This window comes from Leptosomus discolor, chromosome 7 (genome assembly GCF_034619465.1).
Source record: "Leptosomus discolor isolate bLepDis1 chromosome 7, bLepDis1.hap2, whole genome shotgun sequence".
Lineage (NCBI taxonomy): Eukaryota > Metazoa > Chordata > Aves > Leptosomiformes > Leptosomidae > Leptosomus > Leptosomus discolor.
In genome coordinates, this window is record NC_141397.1 from 23,920,247 (window position 1) to 23,944,455 (window position 24,209).

The 24,209-nt window shown below is 36.7% G+C and overlaps 1 protein-coding gene across 1 annotated transcript in view; it reads left to right on the plus strand.

The window, feature by feature from the left end:
- LARS2 (leucyl-tRNA synthetase 2, mitochondrial) overlaps positions 1–24,209 on the plus strand; it is an 84,547-nt gene that overhangs the window by 7,302 nt on the left and 53,036 nt on the right. The window contains exons 3-6 of the mRNA XM_086467980.1: positions 4,812–4,903; positions 8,298–8,358; positions 16,209–16,298; positions 20,447–20,590. Of these exons, the coding sequence (XP_086324106.1) occupies positions 4,812–4,903; positions 8,298–8,358; positions 16,209–16,298; positions 20,447–20,590 (387 nt within the window). The remainder of the gene's footprint in view (positions 1–4,811; positions 4,904–8,297; positions 8,359–16,208; positions 16,299–20,446; positions 20,591–24,209) is intronic.

Genomic DNA, 24,209 nt, shown 5'->3' on the forward strand with positions numbered 1-24,209 from the left:
AGTGGCAAGTATTACAAGTATCCTTTGTGATTTAATCTTATTTAAATTTAGTTTTTCAGTAGCAAGTACTGAAGGTGTTAATGAGCTCACTCTGTTTCATTTTGAAAGAAAAAGAGAAAACAAGATGTGATTTTAAATCCAATTATGTTAGACAAGAACATGTGAGATTAAGGAGGCGAGAGGCACCTTGTTTTCTAAATGTTTATGGTAGCGTGTAGACATAGAATAATTTTTCATATTTTGTATCTTGTGAGAACAAGAAATAAATGAGAGCATTTTATAAGCAGAGTTAGTTTTGATAGAAATCTGTGTGGGTTGATTATTTTTTAATTTGAAAGTGCCTTATCAGAATGCTAATATGCATCGTTCTGTTGCAGAGAAGCATTGAAATAATCCTTGCTAGAATGTACACCCTAGTCTAAAATTCAGTATTTTAATCTATTTCTAGGTGTGCCTTGTCTGCTTGGGTTTTTTTTTGTTGTGTGGTGGTGGTAGTTTTTAGCTGTTGTGTAATGGTGGTTATTTCTAGTACACTTAAAAGACAATCTAGGCTGCGTTCAGGCGGGGGTCTTGTATTTAAAATATGTTGTATCTGTAATCTGTTGATTTACAAATAATGTTTGCAACGTGTTCAGCCTAATTGTAGGCAGCCAGTGGAAGAAGCAGCCGCCCTTTCCTTTCACCTCTCTGCCTGCATGTCCTCTCTGTCTCACTTGTGTGTGGCTACACAATTGTGAGACCAAGTGCAAGGAGGATGACAGAGTTGCTGCTGGAGCCAAGGGTGTTTTCTGGCAGCTGGAACCCATGATCACAGATCACCTGTTTTGCCAGCCGGTTTTGGTTAGTTCACATTGTGTGTCAGGGGTCTATAACTAGAGACAAGAATGTAGACTTTGCTGTATTGATGCAAATCACTAATCTGTCAGTGAGCCTCTTCATTTTCATTTTTGGTTTCTTATCACACATTCTCTGAAATAAATATATTTACAGGCGATTTTGACACTGATTCTGCTGTCGTAAAATTTAGAATGCACAGATCTGGACATAAAAAAGGTACATCACCTCCCTGGTCATAGTTTTGAGACACATTGAACACATCAGGGGAGCAAACGAGTTCTTTGTTTCCTTACAAGCAGTAAGGAAAATTCACTGAATCGTCTGTCCTAGTTATGTTGATGGAGGCAATGAGATCATTGTCAGCTTTGTGTTATACAGCAGTTACTGATTTTGCCTTCTAATGTCAGTGTGATGGGCTGATTATTACAGCAGTGAATAGATGAAAATCCTCTGAGAGGAAGAGCTGAGATCTCAGAAATGAATTAACAGAGTTACTGTGTCTTCCTCTGCTTCATCCCACAGTCACATTAAGAGCTCTAGCCGTCGTTAACGACAGATTTTTGACCATGCTGTGAAATGATTCTTAAAGCAATGCTTCCAGCTAATATGAAGTCAGCCTTTGGGAATCTAAAATGTTTCAAGATGCAACTGTTTTCCTTTTTAGTAATCTGCTCCTGAAAAGACCGCTCAGTGTGGTGATTACCAAGCCCTTTGTTCCCCACACGCTGATCACTTCCTTGCAACTTCGTGTTCCCATATAAGACATAGTGTGCTGAGTGGTAGAGAATGCCAGTCTTTCATAGGTGATCCTGTGAACTTCTGAGGATCAGAGGCCATCTGTGTTCAAGACTAAGCTAGTAGTTTTGACCAGGAAGAGTTTACCTGTCCGCTTCATTGTGAACACCAGAGACACACAGCTGCCTTTGGTGATAGTACAGGCATCTGCCATCCTAAAATAACTGAAACTATAGCCTGCCTTCTTTTGCCAGGTATAGGCATCCTTAGACTTACGCAGGTCTCCTGTCTTACAAAATATGTTCATTATTTGTTTTTCTTTCTCCTTGTGGATTAGAAAAAGTACTGTCTGTCCAGAGAAGCGATGCTTGGAAGAATGGTCACTCTAGTAAGCAGAATTGATCCCTCAGTTGCATAAGGCTTAGAGACTGCTGTCAGAAGCAATCAAGTCCAGTGTTCAAGAAAGTGAATGATGTTTTTTCCTTCCCCTCGTCTGTAATGCTGGAGGGAGCAGCCATGTTTTCTGCTAGTTAGAGCCTATGACCATGCCATCAAGGAGCTACGAGGAATGCCCTTTGGTCTTCAAAATTGCTTTCTTCCTATTTTTTCTTTCTTTTGAACAGTCAAGATGTTCCTTTGTTCTTTATGCCAACTTCTGATATGTTAGTTGTATATTTTCTTCTCCTCTTCCATGTCTCTTGAGATTTCTTTTTTTTTAGGCTTTTCGGAACTGTATAGTTAATCTCAGCCTTGTGTTTTATGTTGGCCACATAGAGTTAAGATGTAGTGCCAAGTGCTGCATGAAGGCTGTGGCATTTTAGCTGCAGATAGGTAGCATACATTCCAGCCAGAAGCAGCTGTCCTGTTGTTTAGACAAATGCATTTCACAAACCTTTCAAATCCATTCACGGTAGAGAAGTAAAAGAGACAATAAACTTGAAATAATTTTCTAAACCACTGTGCATGTTACATTCATCGCTATAGCAACTCCATAAATAGATCTATCCTGGAGATTAATTTGAGGATATTTTTAATGTCTCTTTAAATTCAGGTTTCTGATTGAAACTTGAATTAGTGTACTGCTTCAGCCCTTTAACTTGGAGAATCCTATTGGTTGTTAAATTGAACTGCTTTTGAATGTGATAAGTGAATACACTGTATGATATTTTTTATATACATGCTAGAACTAGGAAGATCTGTGTGAGCAGATAACTCCTGCTAGCACTGATGGTACAGTGATAAAATGTCTGCACATTAGCTGTCTGGAGCATCAGTCAGCCCTTTTGGGGAGTCTGTAGCTGGTAGTGAAGCTGTTCTTCCCACATCCTTTTGCTTGTGAGCATGAGAAATGAGATTCTGCCTTGCTTTTGGCTGCTTATCTGTGTCCAGGAGATCTTCAGAAGCCAAATTTTACAAAAATTAATTGAGTTGTTTTTCTAATGTCACAATGTGCAGTAAAAGAAGGCGTTTGTAGGGATGCAAATGTAGGGCATTTGTCTAAACAAAGGGCGTTTAAATAAGAGAAAATGTGTATTATACATGAAAAAAAAATCTGTTTGATTTAATCATTTCTGTCCAGAGAGAGGTGGTCAGCAATAGTAGTGGTCAAAAGATTTGGGTTTTTTTCCTCTCCTATAGCAGTAGTTTTGATTACTGATGGGGGGAGGGAGAGAAGGGCTGGGGAGAGGTGTACTTCAATAGGGGATTGACAAGTGGTTTAGGCTCTAAGTGAGATTTTCCATGTAGTGCTAATAATGTGGGGAAGTAGGGAGTTAGGACTCATTTTCTGACACTGTGGTATGAGGAACAATAACCTGTCTGATAATTTGTAACAGAATAGCATTCTGATTTCTATTAGATTTATATATCAAAAATGTGCTGTGCATGGACCCTTACTGTACTGGCTTGAATCACAGATGATCAGAGGGTAATACCTTTGGTTTGGTTGCTGCACCAGCAGAGTGATGATATACAGCAGGTTCCGTTGTAGCTCAGTATTGAAAACCAGAATGCTGAGGAGGCACATCTGCTAAATCCTGTTGCTTTTACACTGAGCTGGTGCCTAGGGCACCTTTATAAACATACCTATAAAATATTTTTGATGAAAGAATCCATTGAAGTCAGGAATCGTTGAAAGGTTGTGGCCAAGAAGAGTAAAAATAATTTAAATCAGTGACAAAAATAGCTCTTATGCTTCCAAAGAAGATTTTTCACATGGAGAAAGCTTGTGAGATTTGTTTTGCTGGGCTTGCTTCCTTATTGCTTGTTTGCTTACATGCCACTGAAGAACAATATAAATACGTATTTTAAGGGGTAAAAATTTTGATTTCTTACAGCCTGTAAAATGTTACTGAATCACGTTTTGCTGTTGTTAAACTTGGGTAACTTTAATCATAGTTATTAAATTTATAGCACATTTGCAGGTGTAAGAAATGGGATTGGTTTTACGAGGTATCCAATATATAAGTGTGTTTAATGACAGCATCTGAAATAGTAGCCTTTCTTTCCCTGCTTATTAAACAGTTTTTTTGAATACTTGCTAATAATTGCTAGGTTATTTTTCTAAATAGTTTGCATGTTAATAGGAAAGATACGTATCTATTTCAGCAGAAATTATCTGTTATATTTTGTAGTAAACATTTTTTCCACCTTTCTTTATTTGTGATCATGAAATACGATTTGTTAGTCTGTAGTCTATATTTGTGAAAGATATTTTAGTAAAATTTGACTATAACAGTTCTCATCCTCTTTATCTATTGCATTTAAGGTTATCATGGGTTTTTTTTTTCCTTCAACAAAAAAAAAGAAAAATAAATAGTAGAGTACATATCAGGTACAGTTATAAAAATGTTGATTCAATTAGGTTTGCTTGCTTTCTTCTTCTGCTTTAGAATGAATATTTGATTCTGTTTAGCAGTAGCATCGACTGTTAATTTTGTCCACGACACAAATTCACAAAGGATTGGTTTTTGTCGTTGTCAACCTGGAATTGAAATAGTCATGAGGATTTATTGCATAATACTTTAAGCTCCTTCTAACATTGCATTGTAGACAGCAAGTATGCTCATATTAGTCTTTTAAAACAGACGTAGTCATAGTTGGCATGTTTTGAAAAGGTTCAATTCTGACAAAGCAAATGCTGAAATGCAGAACACCGTTCATTCTTTGGAGGCCTGTGTGTGTTGCTGATGCCATTCCAGAAAGTTATGTAAGACTCTGTTTTTCCTTTTTACTGACAGGTGATAAATCCAATGGGATGGGACGCATTTGGTTTGCCAGCAGAAAACGCTGCAATTGAACATGGGCTTCACCCTGCAAGCTGGACACAAAGGTAGTTTTTAATAAATTTAAGTAATATGACATTTCCACCATGGATGCCTGTACTGTGGCTACCATAAACCAACAGAACAAAGCAAAGCCAGTGTAGAAGTAGAAGAAAGATGGTACAGAAAGAACCAGGGTTATTTGTTAATGTCTTATGGGACTATGCAGATGATTCACTTTTGAAAAATAAATGTATTGGGGTGATTTTCAAGGTTTTAATCTCAATGGCTTTTAAATTGTAAAAAGGTGGAATAACGAGAGAGTGAAATTTCCCAAACACCCAAATCAATGAATAAGAAATAAACCAGAATTTCATTATGGTGAGTTAAATTTTAGTGTAGAATTCTGAGTTGAAAATTATGAGCTACAAGGTTAAATTCACTTGCAGTTTTCAGTACCATGCAAAAGAGGATGAAGATAGTTTTTTTCATTTGAGACAGGGTCTTGGAAAGTGATAAGCAGCCATTATTGTTGCTGATTTCTGTGAAAATATTGGGCTTTAGACTGCAGAATTGAGTGCTGTGTTCCCCTAATATTTCTTAAAATGAATAGAAAGTTATATAAGTAAACATTAATTTCTATAAATTACTCAGAAACCAGTCTTCTTAAGTGAAGCTCTTTATTGTGCTCTGGATACAGTAGTCTAGCTGTGATATCTTTTTGGACCTTGATACATTTCCTTCTTTGGTAATGCTGTTTCTTTTAAGTTTTTTTCATGCTTCTGGTCCCATGTTAAGATATTTGATAACTTTCCAACTAAAATATGATGGCAACTAATTTCACTTAGGGAGAATGCATGAGTGCACCACACACAAATTCAGAATTAGTTATGCTCATTTTTAAAAATTTCCTTCATATATGGTTTAGATAAGAATATGCGTGAGAAGCAGTTACCTTCAAGACACAAAAACCTGGTTTTATTCTTTTGAGTCTGAAAAATCACTGCACAGTGTATTGTGGGCTATCGATTTTTTTGTAGCATGGTCAGCAAATTGATGGTTTCAGTCTTCCTTCAATAAGCAGATCTACGTATCTGTTATATCTGAATGCCTTGTTTTTACCTCCGTTATCTTGATGGAACCTTCAGCAGACAGAGCATTACTGTGATCCTTAGCTACATGACAAATGAGGCACAGAGAAGTGAAGGTTGTAGTTTTGAGGTGAGGCTGACATTAAGTACCTGCTGACTACAAAAGGGTTAGTGTTTTCTCCTCGCTACTATGTGGTCCCTTCTCACCTATCATACTAGCTTTGGGACTCATAGGACATCTTGTAGAACTGACCCAGCTTGCCAACTCAGAACAAAGCCATTCTGCCAGCTGACTGAGTTGAATTGGCTCGAGAGAAAAGTAGTGAGCATATGGGGGCAGAGAGACTGTGCAATAGCAAAGGACTGTATCAGCTCAACCTGTCTCGTCTTAGTAGTTTGTCTAGGTCATATCAAAAAAGCACGTGGCAGGGCACAGCCTGAGCTGATTCTCTTCTGCTCTTTTCTGTGCTGTTCTGGTTTTCTCTTTTCTTGTAAATAGGTGCATATTGTTCCAAGCAAGTATGTGGTTTGGTTAGTAGCTCAGCTAGTAGTTACAAGTGTAAGACCTTTTACACTGGAAGAAAATTTTGCTTTGAAAATTTCCGTAGTACTGAAAAGAGTGATTGTCTAGTTTTAAGATTTGTATAATAGTATTATAACAACAAACTGAGAAAAGTTAGCACATCATCATTGGGACTGATTATAATAACATCCAAATAGGAAAATTATTTACATACATGATGTTTTTGGTTATGCTGAGGAAGGGAGTTGGTTCATCATACAGGCAGTTTAAATTCTGACCACTGAAGTAGTTGCTGTCTCCTGTTTTCTCCACCGTCCCCATCCTGAATGTTTCCCATGCCTGCAGCAGGGATGACTGAACTGAACATGGAGCTGTGATGGTGTGATAGCAACCTGACATGTTTTAGTCATCCCTGGTGCAGAGCCAGCCACCCCTGTAAAAGGGAGCACACCATAAGCATTTCAGCTTACTTGGTTCAGGAGTGAGCAACAAAATTTCAGAGCATCATGCTTTTCTGAAGAGGTGATTTAAAATGAACTCAAATTGGCTATTACCTCTTATATTCTCAAAGTTGGAAAAAAACCCCATAAAAACACACAGAGGTTTTTGTTAGTAAGGATTAGTATAGTGGCAGAAGCTTTGTGAAAATACACTCAAATTTTGAATTTTTTTATTGGTACAGTTCATTTTGAGTGGGACTTTAATATAAGCAATACTACTGAAAGAGTGTTTTCTCCCAGTGAAAGCTGCGAGTCCGTAAGAGGCTTTCCTGGTATACCCATGGCTCTGCAACTGCTAGTACTGGGTACTTGCATTACTCAGCTATTCAGTAGTGTAAGTGTGTTCTGGATCAGAATTAAATGCTTGGTTTCATGACTGTCAAATTAGCCACTGTGGGAGGACAGATGATACTTTATCTGACATAATGCATTTCAGTAGAAAGTTTCAAGTCTGTAAGAAATTTTAAGCAATTTTGCAGTATGTGAATGAATTCACACCAGGTCACTAGTTAATTTTATGTAGTTGTGGGTATTTTGGTAAACTGTTATTTAGTACATTTTCAAACTAAAGCTTCACTGCATATTCTGATGTATCTTATTTTACATTTTTAGTATAATCCATCTGGGGCAAGGTCTAGCCCTACAGTTTCACAGTTGACTTAACTTTATGGCTGTGCTGCCACCAGAAATTTAGGGGTTCCTTCTCCCAGAATATGTGTTCTCACCACTTCCTTTGTGTTGGCTCAGCTGTTTTTGTGGCCTCAGTATTGGTTTGATCAACCTGTTGATCAGAGGGAAGCAAGAAAATTGTTAGGGATTTTTTGGAGAACTTGGTGTAGGGCATGTCTTCAGTTGAATGGGTAAGCTGATTCCACTCACTCTACAGCCACATGATCACCAGAGCCAAAGCGAAATACAGCCAGGGTAGCATTGCCAGAATAGAGCAGGATTGAACTGATGGTGAAAGTGCTCCTACTGCGTTCTGAAGATTTCAGAGGACCCTTTGGCTCAACTGCAGTAAAGATAATTAAACATAATAAGTGATGCTTCAGGAACATTTCCCTCAAACTGCAGTGCTATATTTGCTTTTCAGTTATGCTCAAATCAAGAGAAGAAAAATTGTTGTCTTGTATACACAGCCATTGAAATTAAACCAGAATACACTAGGGACTTCTAAAATTATCATTTAAGATGAGTGTTCTGACAGTTCTGTGCAGTCAAACTAGTGAGATAATAATGTTTAGAGGTTAACTAGTGCTTTTGATTTCTCAGAACTTTATAAGCATCTGGTTTTAAATATGATCACGAGAGAAATATTTTAAGTTAATAATTATTTTTTTTTTTGCAGTAATATTCAACACATGAGAGAACAGTTTCATGCACTAGGTCTGTCTTTTACATGGGAAAGGGTAAGATTTTCTTTTTTTAAGATTTTTTTTGTATGACAGACCATAGAGAAACATGCCATTTCACCGTTTTATTAATAACAATATAGAATTCATTGAAACTGACCGGTTTAAGTTGTTTAAATGTAAAATCTAGCTTCTCTCAAGCTTTCTATGAGATTTCTTTCACTTTTGGCATACTGGAGTCACTGATAATCTCAAGATTTAGGAGAATCTTTCTTTTCTTTAAAGTGATTTTAGTTTTGCATTTGAATTTTTCTCTCTGCTTTTCTAGCTCTTTCAAAGTGGCAATTTTCTGTGTTAGAAGCTAGGCAATACTCTAAATAGATATTTATGAAACAGCCTGTCTTTGTGTTAAGGTATATATGTTTTGAGGAGTGCTTTTTTCAATGTGTAGGTTTTCATAACATACTTGGGTATTTAAAGCTAGTAACTTGAAATGGTGGTTTGGTTATGTTATTCTAAATTTGAAGCTTAAACCTGCGTTTTCGTAGGTGTTGATATCACGAGCGTTTTGGAAAACAAATTTTATTTAAAACACTACTGCTTGAGAATCAGGTGTTCACCTTAAAAACCTTAGCAAACACAGACATAAGCTAATGTCATTTTCAAGATAAAAAAGAAATTAATTTTTGAAGCAATTGTAAGGTTATTGCATTTACTAGTGAATCAAAGTCAGTCACTACCTTTATATTCTCAGCAATAACTGTTGCTCATCACCTTCATATGATTCTAAATTGAGTGATACAGATGCTAATCTTGGATTTTTATAGCAGTACTGTAGAACTGAAAAGGAAAAGGATTAGTTTTCTGGCAGTCTGAGACCTGATACCTGTTTTCTTTACTCTTGAAGGTGAAGTTGTTTACTTGTATGTCTAACATCTAAAAACCCCATATTTTGTCATGTCGTATATATGGCAAGATTTTTCGGTATAAGCCTTTTTAGTAAGATTTTTATTTTCTTGGTAGCCAAAAAGATTTGTTGTGGAAGGTTCACTGCACACATTCTTGACAATTACTTTCTTATATTTAAAACTGTTGGTATCTTGGAGATTTTCTGTATGTGTAATTCAGCAATGCTTCAAAACAGTGAAATTGTGTGTGTAGGCTGTATGATGAAACACACATAAGTTGAACGTTGCAGATTAGCTTTGAAGAAAATTCAGAAAATTCACCTTTGTTATGGACTTTTGTTTAACTCTTCCATTCTGAAGAAGAGATGGAGAACTGGCAGTGCTGAAAACCATGGCAGGAAGTATAAATACACAGGGAAAAGTAATTTGTCATCTCTGTGCCTGTTCTTTGAGGCATACCTTGACCTTTCTAGTAAACCATGTTTTGGATAATGAACTTTCATAAGTCTCTGAGTACTTGTGGAAAGGGCTTTGTTACTCTACAACTAAGTCCATTTTAACAGTTGTATAATTGCAATACTTTAGAATGCGTTAGGGGCACATAGTTTGTGCTTTTGAAGGGTAAGATTTTAAAACAGCTAAAAAGTGTTTCTTGAAACACAATAATTTCTGGAGTTTTCACTCCTTAGCTTATGAGTTAAGTTTTATTTTACTTAGAAAGCCTACCTTATTAACCGGAGTAAGAGTGACCTGAATTATAACCATTAGAAATAGATATGTTTATTAATCACAAAAAAAGTGTGATTAATAAACAGATCTGTATTCCATGCTCTCCAAATGCACAGATATTTGAGCTAGCTGTGAAAGAACTACCTTTGGAAGCGGAACGGCTAAGCTGTAGCTGAGTGTATTTTCCAGGCTGATAAAGCCTGCTTCTCTGCAAGGCTAATTAGGCTGGGCAGAGCATCCTGCTGCCTCAGCTGTACTGGTTCTGGGCTAACTCAAACATCTTTGTACAGCAATGCACTGTGCTGTGCAGGTACTTATCTTAAAAGTGAGCTCTTTGAGGTAAGGAATATTTTTTTCATTATTCTATACTTGTATGGCACTAAATCAGTGGCTGACAAAATACTGTGACAATGCGAACAAACCCGCTAGCATAAGTGACTTCTATGAAAAATGCAAGAAAAACACTTTTTATATGGGTTAGTCTAATTAACCAAGACTGTTGTACAAATCAGGAGTTTGTTTTTAATTTAATTTAATTGGTGGTGTTTAAATGTGCTTCTTCATTGTGCTAGAGCATAGTACTTAACAAATACATGCTGGAGGGAGCCCATTCCCCTACCTTAGATCCTTATTTTAGTGTGCAGTGAATTGCCTTTTTAAAATGCTAACCTTTTATGTTAACTGTCTTAGTCCTCTGTGGCCAGCTTAGAGTGTATGCCTAGATGATGTGAAGGAAATTTAAGTAAATTTTACCATTTTACAAACGGGGGGAAAAAAAAGGTGGGGAAATAGTAAAAAGTACATTTTTAATATCTAGTGCATGTAGCTGTGCTGAAGAAGCTGACTGCTTATAAAGTCATGTCTGGTGTTCAAGAAAGTCCTGTCCAGGAATATGAAGACTAGTTATAGTTTTATTGTTTGGTAAAAAGGTGATGAACAAATCCCAGAGCACCTGGGATACTAGGAATTTCCTTTTTTGTCTGGGTTTTTTTTTCATTGTTCTCTGTCTTGCAAATCAAAATGTAGAAGTATTTTTGTGTTATAGCAATCAGTAAAATTACTTAACCAGTAAAGCACTACAAATAAGGCATTATTAAAAGCTAATTGGATTATTTCAGAAAGCCAGGTTACAAAGGCACTTGAAAATTGTTCTCCTAAACAGAAAATGTAAGCAAACTACAAATGTAATTAAATGCATAAAATAGCTCTTTAAGTACTTTTCTTTAGAGCAGTTTTGAGTACTAATAGTGATCTGATATTTTTTTCTCTGAAACATGTAGGTATTTTAAGTGCCTCAAGTAATATTTTATTTGTAAATCACATTGAAAATGGTGTGGTTTTGGGGAGAAATTAAAAAAAAAAAAAAAGAAAAAAGAGAGAGAACATTTCTATTCTGAATATCTGTGTTTGTCAGATCCAGGGTTAAAAAGCTGCAGTTTGAGGATGGAAGAAATGCCTCTGAGAGACATTAAAAACACCCGTAAAATAAAAAAAAACATTGTGGTTATGCTTTGTTTTTAAGATAACAATAATTTGAGCATTCCTGGTGATCAGATTTCTCCAAAATACCATCCCAGACAGCATAGCAAACTGCCTGCCACTTCTTTTACACATGATTTTCAGGGGAATTAGGCAATATCATTTTAAAAGATTCTTGTCATCAGCAACAAGGGATGTAGAGTGTATAACATTTTTCCTTTCTCTTGCTCAGGAGTGCTGTCAGACTGAATGCATGTTCTCAGTAAGCCATCAGTTCACCACTGTATTATCAATCTGTAACTTTCTTCTAAAAGGTAGCTTGTTCTGCCAACATTTTTTAGTCTTTTCAATTCATACATTCCAAGTGACATGATTTTTTGCAGAAGAGCAATGTTCTCCTTCTGCTCTGTACATTAAAAAAGATGTAATTTTTGGTAGATTTTCTTTGTGCAAATGTTTTTCTGTGTAGTTTTGAAGTTGTCATTCTTGTGTACTGCCTGAGCACGCATAAAGCTGTAACAGTAGATGAAACATTACCTATTAAATTTTCTTTTTGTCCGCATATCACTGATAATCAGTCACCCTACTTGTAAATAAATAAAAAAGGAAACTGTTGATACAAGGCTACTTTTTTGCAGGAAAGATATTTGTGCTTTAAAATGCAGGCACTGCATGACATTTGTATTTATAGCAAATAAAGCGTGAAGGTAAGGGCCTTTGAAATACAAATATCCAAATGAATTTAGAAATGTAGCTTGGTCTAGCTCTAAATCTCTGAAAATCAAATAATTATACTTCCGGATGAGGTGGTGCATGCCCTTTAATACCAAAATAGGCAAATAGATTAAAGACTGTTTAATCTTCCCAAACAGATTTTGAAAATCTGACTTTTTCTCCTTCTCACCTTTTTAGTAAGTACCAAGTGCAACATGTCTGTCTTCAGGATAGCATAAGAGTGTGCTAAAAATAAAATGATTAGTAATAAACTAGGAAATTACTTCTGTCTAGTCTAGCTACATGCTATTCACAAAGCCTGGTGGATCTTGCAGCAAATAAACACTTTTATGCAGCCTGTAAATATTACTTAAAAATAAAATAGCCATGAAAGTAACTTGAAGATGTAACCTTCTTAGAACAGACAAAAACCAGTATTAAGGTCAGAGCTACATAATAGAAAGTTGTAAGAATGGAGCAGATTTAGAACAAATAATAAATTGTTAAACAAGGTGTTTGAAAATTAGTTTTTCTTTTATTAATGACCAAAATCTTCCATCCAGTTTAAATTTATTTTTTGTTGTTGTTTATCCAGAATTCTTCACTGTTGGTTTTCCCCTATTTTTGGTAGCTGGAGGTTTTTTATCAGACTTTTTAATAATGAATGGCCCTTTAACCTTAATGTGAACCAGTTGCTTCCCAAGTTGCAGTGCTGTCAAATCTAAATTGTAATGCTGCTATTTAGTCTGTAACTGAGAATTTATTTGCGAAAATAAGTAAGATACTAACCCCTCCATCGTGAAATTTGTTAGGAACAGATTGCTGTGCTGCCATAAAAGGATTAAGTCTTCTATACCTTGGCAATATCTGCTATTTTTAAAAACAGACCACTTTTAAAGGTGGTTTGTTTTAATTGTTTTAATGAATTATTTTACTGAATGAGTAGCATTCCTGTAGGAATAAGGAGCAGTAACGCTAACCGATGATAAAGATGCATTCTGTTGAAAGTATCACATTGTCTTTTTAACTAGCAAGCTGACAAAAGGAAAATGGATGGTGGGAAGAGAAAGATGCTGTCCCTCTCATTTCAGATTACCTTCTGAAATGCTGGGGTGATGAGTTATCACTAAATCTGTCACAGAGCACTGAAGAGCACATGCAGTGGACAGCTGAACAGCATATTTCATATTTGTGAAAGAGTTCTGGGTTTTAGTATATATTTTATCTTTGGATAAAATATGGTAATAACCTGTTTATATATATTCACTGAACTGCTTTGTGATAGGGGGTTCTGTACGTGTGCTGTTTTGCTAGTACTCAGCTCACAAGTGAGAAGCAGAAAGTTACATTTTTTGGCAGGATGAAAGGACTCCACTGCGAAAAATAGCAAACCCTTTTGCAAACCGTTTTCTGTATTTCTGAGTTAAGTTAGTCTCATTAATGCACTGCAAATCTTTGTCATGCTCATAAAGTATAAATAGAAACATTAACATTCACCTTAATTTAAGCACGAAAGCAGCCTAATGGAAACTTTTTACCAGACATTATTTATTTAATCAAGATCAGCAACAGAATACTTGGAAAATTATTTTTCACCACGTGTCTTAATGTGCTAAATGCTAGGAAAAAACCCAAAACACATTTTGAGATTGACAGGAGGTCGCTGGGTTGTCGTCAGCAGCTTATTTCACTTGGTAGTGATGACATTTCTCTTTGTTCGTTGGCTTCAAATGTTACTTCAAACCTTTATGGTTATAAAGTTAAATTATGAGCTTGAATGACCTTTTTGCAGCTCAATGACCACACAGCAAATTTTTTTTCAGTGATACAGTCTGCTGCATTTCTTTCTAAAAAGTGTCAATTTGTGACGTGTGAGAGAGCATGTACAAGGGTTTCTTGACCCAGGAGTTAGCTTGTATCTTGTAGCTCAAGCTTGTGTGGCTTGTAGCTCAATCTAAACATGCCTGTTTAGATGGAGAAATGTCATCTCTCTTAGTTTCAATTAACACACATCTGCTATGTTGATGAGAAATCTCAGTCCATTTTACTGTTTTTTGACAGCTCGCTTCTGCTGGCTTAACTTGTTTGTTGCTCACATAATCTTATATTGTACCAAAAGGGATTGTCTCTCTTTTGTGTTTGATATTCCAGTGGTGAAACCCCATTGCCTGTAGTGGCAGAATAACTGATGTCACTGTGTGGAGAAGCTGGGGAGGGGACGGGGGACGGGGGGGGGGGGGGACGGGGGGGGGGGAAGAAAGAATGATTAAATGGATAGTGTTTAGCTGGAGAGATGGAAATCAGACTTTTATCAAGTGGACTTTTTTCAGTGCAGAGCGCAGGGATTTCATCAAGAAACTGTTTTTCATTACTAAGTCTTCACATGCTGTGCTGAAAACTTGCCATTAAATGTCTCTTTCTGATCCTGAAAGCCTCTTATACACACTTTTCAGTCACATCTATTCAAAGGTCATATTAATTGTTCAAAGCAGCATTTCAGCACTGGAGTATAGAGTTCAAAGCAATGTTTCAGCACTGGAATGTAAAGTTGTAGAAAAGGAATAAAATTTTTCTGCTAGAGTGTTTTAGATGTCATTTGGGTAGCAGATGATATTGCTAAAGTCACATGTAGTGGGAAGCTTAGATGATAGGAAAGTCTGGGTGAAAGACATTTCACATTTGGACCTATTTCAGATAGTTGATAACTGTTTGCAAATGGAATAAATTTTATCAGTGGCTTACCATCAACCCTGTAACACTAAAATCATGAGATGTTCTTGTTGATTTGAAGTTCAGTGTAGGAGTCATCTTCTACTTCAATAAGTACAAATGTGGTTGAACAGAAAGTTTGTAGAAATGTTTCTTCTTAAAACAAGTGCAAGTTTGAGGAGGGGAATGTGATCTATTTGTTGTTACATATTTATCGTGTAATGAGAGCTTAAATACTGAGTTACACAGTTGTTTTCACTTTGGCCAAACTTTAAAATATGTGGGTGCAAGCATATGTGTTTCCATTGTGCCTGTGAAACCACTGTGTGTGTGTGTAGAAAGCTGGGAGTCTGTAATCATGTAATTCTTCAGTCATCTTTACATATTAAGATCTTTATTTGAAATGCAGGGGTTTTTTTAAAAGCAAACATTTAAAATATGGAACTTTGTAAGCAGTTAAGTAGGTTGTTTTCTAATTATTACAGTTCACTAAAAACTTAGAAAATGTAATTTTTAAAAAAGCTATCCATTATATTGTTACTTGCTTTGTTACTTAACGTCCATTCTTCCTTCTTATGTTGTCTTTTGTTTTTATCTGTCTTTATTTCCTTCTTAACAGTCCCCCTCAATTGTGACTTCTTTTATGACTCTCCTTTTTTCCATACTTTAACCCAGAGCATTCTCCTAACTTGAGCTGGCTTGTCTTTTCAAATGGTCACTTACTTGACCTTTGATTGTGAGGTATCCTTCACAAGTCTTTCATCTTGAAGTTGAGAGTCTCACCCCATATTCTGTCCTGTCTGCCCCCCATGCTCGATCTGCCAGCAGCCTTGGTTCCTCAGTGCTGTTCTGCTGTATCTGCTGCTTCAGCTGTAGGCTCCTCTGGTCTGCTTCCTTCTCTGCAGCCAGCTCCCAGCTGCCTCCGAGCAGTCGACAGGCTCTGTTCCTGCTTTTCATTGCTGAGCAACAGAGGAAGGGGCAACCTGGCTAAGATGGCTTTGATAGAGTTGTACTTTTCTCTAGTTTTGCCGTTTCTCTGGTCAGGCAGCTGTGGTCGTTTCCAGTCATCTGTTCTTATAGCTGTCGGCATTGATCTTAGAGGGTTCTTATATTCCATGTTAACAGGGAAACTTCTCCTTGTGCATCAAACCTGCACAAAGCCCATGTTCTCTGGTTTTGTGTACAGGCAAATACCACTCATAAACATTACACAAATGGGTTTTGTACATAAATACATACATAAAAAAAACATTTATTTTATCTCTGTGACATATATTATGCCCTGCTGAGTTAATTGTTTAAGTTAAAATACTGTAAGAAAATACCAAGAATAGTTTCAGGAATTTTTATTTTATTTTATTTCTGCAGGAAATAACCACTTGCTCACCTGAGTACTACAAATGGACACAATATCTCTTTCTTAAACTTTTTGAAGCTGGGATAGTGTATCAAAAAGAGGTAGGTACAAACTTTGACCTTTATACTTTGCAGGTGCACTAATTCAGGTCACTCACGTCAGTGGCACATTTCTGGATCGTCCATTCACATTCATTAAGTGGATTGTGCTCTGTTGGTTTTAAATCAGTGCAAAATCGAATGAATTTTATATATAACAGAGTTATATATGTGACTAAATTTTATATGTAACTAACCAATGAGAGTGGGTATTGCAGCAAGTCAAAACAGAAATGTTTATTGTCAGTGATTTACATTGAAGTGCAGGATCAGAATATGGCTACTATTAGTGTATTTCACAGCTTTAATATAGAATTCTCTAGATCTTAACTTTCTTCTTGTGAAAACATCTAAGATACTGTGATCATTAGGAGTCTCTTCAGCATTGAGATTATTTAACTGTATAGCGTTACTGTGATACTGTCCCAGAACTCGTGGGATTGGATAGGGTAACTGGAAATTATGCACCTAACTGTCCAATTCCTGGACCCTATTTGTGGTCTCTAAAATATTACAGAAATATTAGATGATAAGACGACTATCACAGCTGTTTATCTGTTAGCAGTACATTAAGAAATTACTGACCTTAAAATATTGTGTAAGTAACATATACCAGTCTCTCTGAAAAGGGAAGGGTTCAGTTAACTTCTGAAGCAGGAGATGAAACAAAGGTGTTAAACGAGCATTCCAAAAAACTCTCTGTAGAGTCAAGGCAACACAGTTCCAACTGTTGCACCTAAACAAAGCTGCAATTTAATGAATGTTTCTAACTTAAAATGGAAAGTGAGGTTTCTTAAATATCCTTTGACATTTCATTTGTATTCTGTAGAAACCAGGAAACCCCATAGGATATAATTAGGTATGTACTCTAATTATTCTCTGAACCCAGAGAAAGAAGTTGATGTTGAAAGGTAACGTTTGGAATGGCAGGGTGCTACTGAGCTGCTTCTCCTATTTTCGTAGGCAAGATGTATTCAGAGATTTTGAATGACAACCAGCAAAAAGATTCAATATTTGATGTGTCCTAACATGCTGGATTTGGGCTTTTTTTTTCTGTAATTATTTTCTGTGTTTGTAATAAAACAGTTAAAACCCTAGCTTTGCCATAACAAACTTATTTTTATCTGTAAATCTATTTACTTGATGAGTGATCCCAGATGAATCTGAAAAGAACAAGGCTTTCTGCTTCGTTAGAAGCAGTGATGATATACAAACAAATTTTGCATGCAGGCTCCAAGTACTGTGGAATCCTGGAGGTGTTTGAGTAGCAGTGATTGGTTCTACTTTCCTCTTAAGAGTCAAGGATCAGTACAAGGACTTAAATCAGCATCTGTCAACCTGTAGGGGATGTAATCTGTGGTGGATATGAACCAGTTGCTTTTTGGCAGGAAACAGATGGCAGAGTTAGCCCATAACCCTGGGTCTTTTCAAACAGTAATATATACTTAAAGTATATATTTATCCCATGCTGTCACTGCACCTGCAATATATGTTAGGCAGTACTTTTGCACAGCTTGAAGTCTCATGTATTACAATTTCATTTTGGGTACAAGGAGATAATTCATAGCCTTGCCATGGCAATAAGAATAATACACGTGGAGCGTTAGCCTAGTTAAAGCTCTGTTCCAGGAGTATGTGTGTCTGACCAGGAATTACTACAGACTCAGTATGTCCAGGAGCTGCAGTTTTTGAGAACTAAAAATGTCTGTTTGGGTGCTGCAGCATCCAGAGAGTGCACCTTTTTTCACCTTAGCAAAATCTTCTCTTCTCTTCCTGCAATACTGACCTAGTCAGTATGCTGTAGAGGTTATTGACATGGCCAGATGTGGGTGTCTCATTAATAGCAGCCTAGACTCTGTATTTTGATTTGATATCTGTAGACAGTAGTGGAACCATAATCACCAAGCCTGGAGATAGATACTTAATGCTATAGATACCTGAAGTTAGACGAGATGAGTCGTATCTTAAACGTATATGGTCTACATTGGCATGGTGAGGAGATCTAAATGATTGGTGTGCTCTGTACACTTTTGCACTGTGCTCTCTTTGTGTAGATGACAGATGGCTTCCTGGGGCCATAGTTTCAGAGGCTGCCGTTGTCAAGAAGTTGCCTGTGTGAGGTACAAGGAGGAATTAAGGATGTCATTTAATATCCAGGTTTGGGATTTTAGTCAAAAGGCTGTGAGAGATGGAAGGAACAAAATGCAACTTTAAAAATTCACAGACAAGGTCTTTCAGCTAAGGATTTCTTAAGTGCATATTTGCTTTACGTGTTGCATGATTTATTTAGATAAATCTTCCTGTTATGAATCTTGAGCATATGTTATGCGAAATAATTATACTCGTATAAATAATTTCAGTTACCTTCTAAAATTTTCATCATAAATTTGATCCAATATCGTAATAGAAATAGTATTTTTTCCTCAACTTTGAGTCATAGTCAGTTTAATACAAGCATATGCTAATACTGCTTTATGCAACTGGCATTTTATTACTTCTTAATACTATCTGATTTATCTCTCTAGGTGTTACTTTAACTTTGTAGCAGTGTGTGGTTTTTTTCAGAACTTTATAAACTAAAAGATCATTACTTTACAGCCAACTTCATAATGTCTTGTCTCATTACTGAAGACGTTGTGCATTCTGAAAGTCTAGAAAATAGATCTGTAATAGTGGAGTATGATGATTGGTTTTAATTTTCCAATGAATTTTCATAAGCCTTTTATAAAAAACAGTGTGGTGTTATTGGTAGGTTACAGATAAAAGGTAGGCAAAATGTAAAAAGTTTAAATTCCAGTGACATACTGAATTCACACAAGCTTTGTTTGAAGGTGAGTTTGTTTTTATCAAAGAGACTTTCATTTATTTCATTATAATAAATTTTGTATAAATCAATGTCGGTAGTCAGACTTCATGTGCGCACACATGTGCACGCACACACGCATATACCGCACACCGATAACAAAACCAGCAACAGTGTTCCTAAGGAAGAGGATCCAAGCATCTGTCTTTCTGCTGTCCTCACTCTAAGATTTGTAAAATGGTTGTGATGTTTACTATTTCTAAGAATATGTAGCGTATTTAAAACTAAGCAATATCGGTTGTTTGGAAACTGGGGCATTTCAGAAGGTGATCAGTGACAGATAAAATGTAAAGTGAGTAATATGAGGACAATGATTAGTTTATAGATTGAGATACTAAGTCCTCCTCCTACCCAAAGAATGCATTTGAAATTTTCAAATAATGTTTAATGTATTAGAACGCTATGGAGCTGGAGCTTCTGTTTTCAGTCAGGCTGATTTAGGTTTGATCTAGCCCAGGTACTAAATAGCACTCAATATAATGGATTACTCTTCTTTATTGCTTTAACTTTTTTTTTTTTTTCTTTTAATTTTTTCAAGTTAATGTCTAGCATTGAATACCACTTCTGGAATGACCATTAGAATTATTTTGTGGTCTTAGATCCTTTATGATAAATGGTCAGGTAAATTGTTCAACACTGGGGCATGAGTTTGATTTTTGCTCCCTCCCCAGTACATTATGTCTGGTATTTCAGTTAGCCCTCAAAAAAAAAAGGTTCGTAGAGTTGAACACCAGCATTTATTTTGCTTTAAATTTTCTTTAATGTATTTGTATTGTTAGGGAAAGATGATTCCACAAGTAATTCACACAGTTGACAGAAGTTATGTGCAGAAAATATCAACTCTTTCACTTGAAATATAGTTGACCACTATAATACTTCTTTGTGATTCTGTCCTCTCAAGTCAGAGATCCTCAGTTATTAATCCCCCTCAGTCTGACTCAACGCTGTTGGGTTAGTGGTGGACAGCTTTTAGGCATCAGACTACGTAGTTTGCAGTATAGTCAATTGACACCTATTTAATATTCAAGTGTCAGCCTATCCTGCTAGCATGATCAGTCAAGGCAAATGCTGCCAACTGCAGTCTTGGGTTGTCTGAGTTCTGAGAAGATGAATATTCAAAACATCTTCAGCTGAGTTCATGTCACTGATTCAAATGGATGTTATAAAAATGTAGAAAACTCAGAGGCCCAAGAAATGTTTCTGGATAATTCTTTTGGTGTCTGAAAAATAAGATTCTGGTTTTGAAATAGCTGCTGAAAATATTTTTTTTTCCTGTAAATTTTTTTAGGCCTTGGTTAATTGGGATCCAGTGGATCAGACTGTTCTAGCTAATGAACAGGTGGATGACAATGGTTGCTCATGGCGTTCAGGAGCAAAAGTGGAACAGAAATACCTCAAACAGTGGTTTATCAAAACTACGGCTTATGCAAAGGTATGAGAATACAGGTTTTGGAAATTATGGTAACTCCTAAAAGAGGTAACTTTTAATCCAGAAATACTCATCAAGCTGAATGTGGTCTTTTATATATGCATGTTTGTGTAATATATAATTATATAATGTACATGATCTATCCCTGTGTATGTGTGTACATAAAAATTATTATCCCTAAAGTCTTTCTGTTCACATATTTAAGAATTCTAAGTAATTGGTGTGGGATTAAATTTTGAAGAAATCAAAAAGCGTAAATTAGAGGTGAATGAATGAATTCTGTGTTCACACCTTGTCGACTCATATTTATCATCAAGTGCTTTTCTGCATATTTTGAGTGTACAGCTGTGCAATCTTTTGAACTAGGAACTTGTTTGCCTAGTCAACCTGTTGGACTTGTGGGCATGGTGTAAGCAGTGGAGTACAGCCTGCCACCTAGCATTCATTTCCACATGTGTCTGAACCATAGTTCTTTATCATTAACTGTTCTTTATTCAAGATTCATCTTCTGTTTTACTTTTCTTCATACTCTATTTGTTTATCTGTAATCCAAAAAATATTTTCAAGTTATTTAAATGTCTTTTTTTATTATGATCTCAAAATTTGATTGTGATGGGACAGCAGAGCTTCCAAACCTAGGAACTCTTCAAGAAAATTTTTGGTTTTATGCTCTCTGAGATGAAAGAAAAGTTCCTGTTTTGTCTGAGTGAAGTTTTTATTCCATCCAACTGTTCGGTGTATTGGGACTTCAAGTACAGGTTGAGAAAGTTATTCCCAAGAAAATGTTAAAAATTCCTCTTTGACCCTTTTCCTGAGCTTCAGATGCAAGAGACCAAATTTCCACCATCATCCAGGGAGAAGAAATCCAGCTGTCACTCTAGGTCCACTCATAATAAAGAGAAAAACTTTAGATGTCTTGCCTGAGGCTTTGATTCCTCATACACAGAGATGGTACTTGAGATGAATGTTTTCTGCTTATGCTGCCTGTTCTGGCATTAAGGAGGGAACATTTGCTATAGCTGAAGATAAAATGGAGCATGTCTGCACAACCACAAAATGATCACAACTTTCTGAGCTTTCTCTTGGTGCTCTTGTCACCAGATTTCATTATCACCTTTTTGATATTTCAGGGTCTGCCCCAACTCACTGTTTCCCTCAATTTGAGGCTGGAGCTTCACTAGAGATTCTACCTTTACTGGTGTATCTTTTGGCTATTGTCTTTATAAAGGTTGTAGGAGATAATGACTGGTATTTTTGGGCTGTATCCGTGCTTACACCAAATCACTGTTTACTTACCTCCCTCTAAGAGGTGTGAATCTGCCTTAAATTTTAACTCCTAAAGACCAAAAGACAAGACCGAGGAGCTTTCCAGTAACCTTGAAAACATCCTTGGCTTACGGGATTATTACATCTTGCTCAATATCCACCCTCCTCTAGGGAGGAGGATTTACCTTTTGTCTTTTAGTCTCTGATCTAAGAAGTGTCGTTACAGGAAAGGCATCAGCTTTTGGGATGATCATGTCTCCCATATTTCGTTCTCCAATAAGAAGGCTCAGCTGATGACAAGGAGAAACTTGTGGCTCCACAACGCCCTGTCATATTACCCACAAAGATGTCACTTCAGGAGACTACCATATCCCCTAGCTACATGAAGGGCAAAGTGCAAACAACCCCTTGTTCTTGAACATCTTAGTGGCATCATGAATGAGAGCTGCTTCTACTTTTCATTTGGGGATGAACTTTTATATCAACTTCTGCAAAGCTTTTAAGCATTACTACAGAGAACAGTTGAGTACTCTGCAGATCTCTGTAAATTTTGTTCTGTGCATGATTGATATTCTGTAGGATCTATGCTAGCTGATACAACCAGGTCAATGAATGCCGTATTGCTCCCAGCTCTCAAGTGCTGTGGCAAGCATTGCCATCGTGTGCTCCCACTTCTTGTACGGTGACAGATGCTGCCAAGTATCAGCAGGTGGTTTGGATTTTCCTTTTTACTCACCCTACACTGACTTCCATTTTTGTTGCTGTGGTTCTGGCACATTTTAAACAGTCTCACTCTGCTTCTTTTGGCAAGGGCTTTAAACATTTGCTTGTGGAGGGGGAAATTTTTTTTTTTTCCTCCAAGCCTTCAAATAAGAATAGCAGATTACCAAGCTCTGCTATTCTAAATCCAATATCTGATATTAGATGGATTTCACACTTTGGAAGAATAAGACAAATAAATTCCCTTATTTGGTACATACTTTTTTTTTTTTTTTCAAATTGCAAGAGGCTAGATAACATAGCAAGTTGTCTTACTTCCTGAAGACGACTGTTTTGGCCATACAGCTCTGAATGGCCCATGAACTGCAAGCCACAACTGAAGACTGTCCATTGGAGGGAGACTGTCTCTGAGCTAACACTGGCCAAATACTTCAATCTCTTAAACTCTATGCCCACACTGACATAACCAGGTAACTTCTCAATAGCATTTTGACAGAAGCCAAATTACAGGTCTTAAATGCTACAGCTTTGGCTCCTCTTTCTGAATATCTTGACTAATTATCCTCAGAACTCAACTGCGCACACGTTTCTTCATTCCTTACAGTAGTCATCCCAGTTCTTTTCAAGGAGTGGTAAGAGACATGAGTCCTTTCTTCTGAATCTGTTTCTTTTGTATACTTTTTCTTCGGATTCAGGCTGTTGACAGTTGATCTGAATCCATATCGTCCTAAATAGCATAGTGTTGAACACCATGGTTACAGCAATCACTCTTCCTAGCCTGTTCCTCAAGTCTTCCCCACTTCTTTTCAAAAGCTCTTACCAGGAGACTTAGCGCCAGGGCTTTATTGAGAGGGAAATAGTAATTTACCTTCACCATTTTCAGAGCCTTTCGTCCTGGAGTAGAGGGTCCAGATTTTATGGAGCTACTGCTAATAGGTGTGGAGGATAGAGACATCTCTTTAACTTTAGGAAGCTAAAGATCTTTAATCACTAATGTGATTTTGAGATGATAATATTAGTGGTGGTAATACCTTCATTTCAGCAGGGGGGGTTATTTCATGTCTCTTGAAGACACTCATTTCCATAAAGAGATTTTCCTCATTTACATCATGGACCAGAACCACTATCAGTACAACTTGCTTTTCTTGAAAGTCTTTGTTGTTCAGAGACTTCAGATATTGGTGCTTCTAATGATAAATAAGTACAACAATTAGGTTCTTTATGAATCTCACTTCTCTCTTCAGTTGTTTGGGGCTCACCATGCATATGTGTAGTACCCTCTCTGCAGTTATTTTCAGGCACCTGAAGGCTCAGGATGCTACAGTAGTAGAGAACATTTTTATCCAAGCTGGGCTTAGATGGTGAAGGTTACTTATGGTACTCCATATGCCAGACTTCTGTAAATGGGAAATCTGAGAGAACATTATAAAGATTATCTTTAATGGGACTAGGGATTTCAAATCTGTGGTCAGCTTTTTTTGCATCAAAACCCAATAGAAATAGAAGTTCGCCCTTCCAGAACTTGTCTGACCCTGAGGTCTTTATTCCCCATTTCTGAGTCAATTGCCTATTGAACATCTTTTGTCCAGTTCTGCTTCTTTTGAAGGTGTCCAGAAGGTTAAAACAAGGTGGTGGC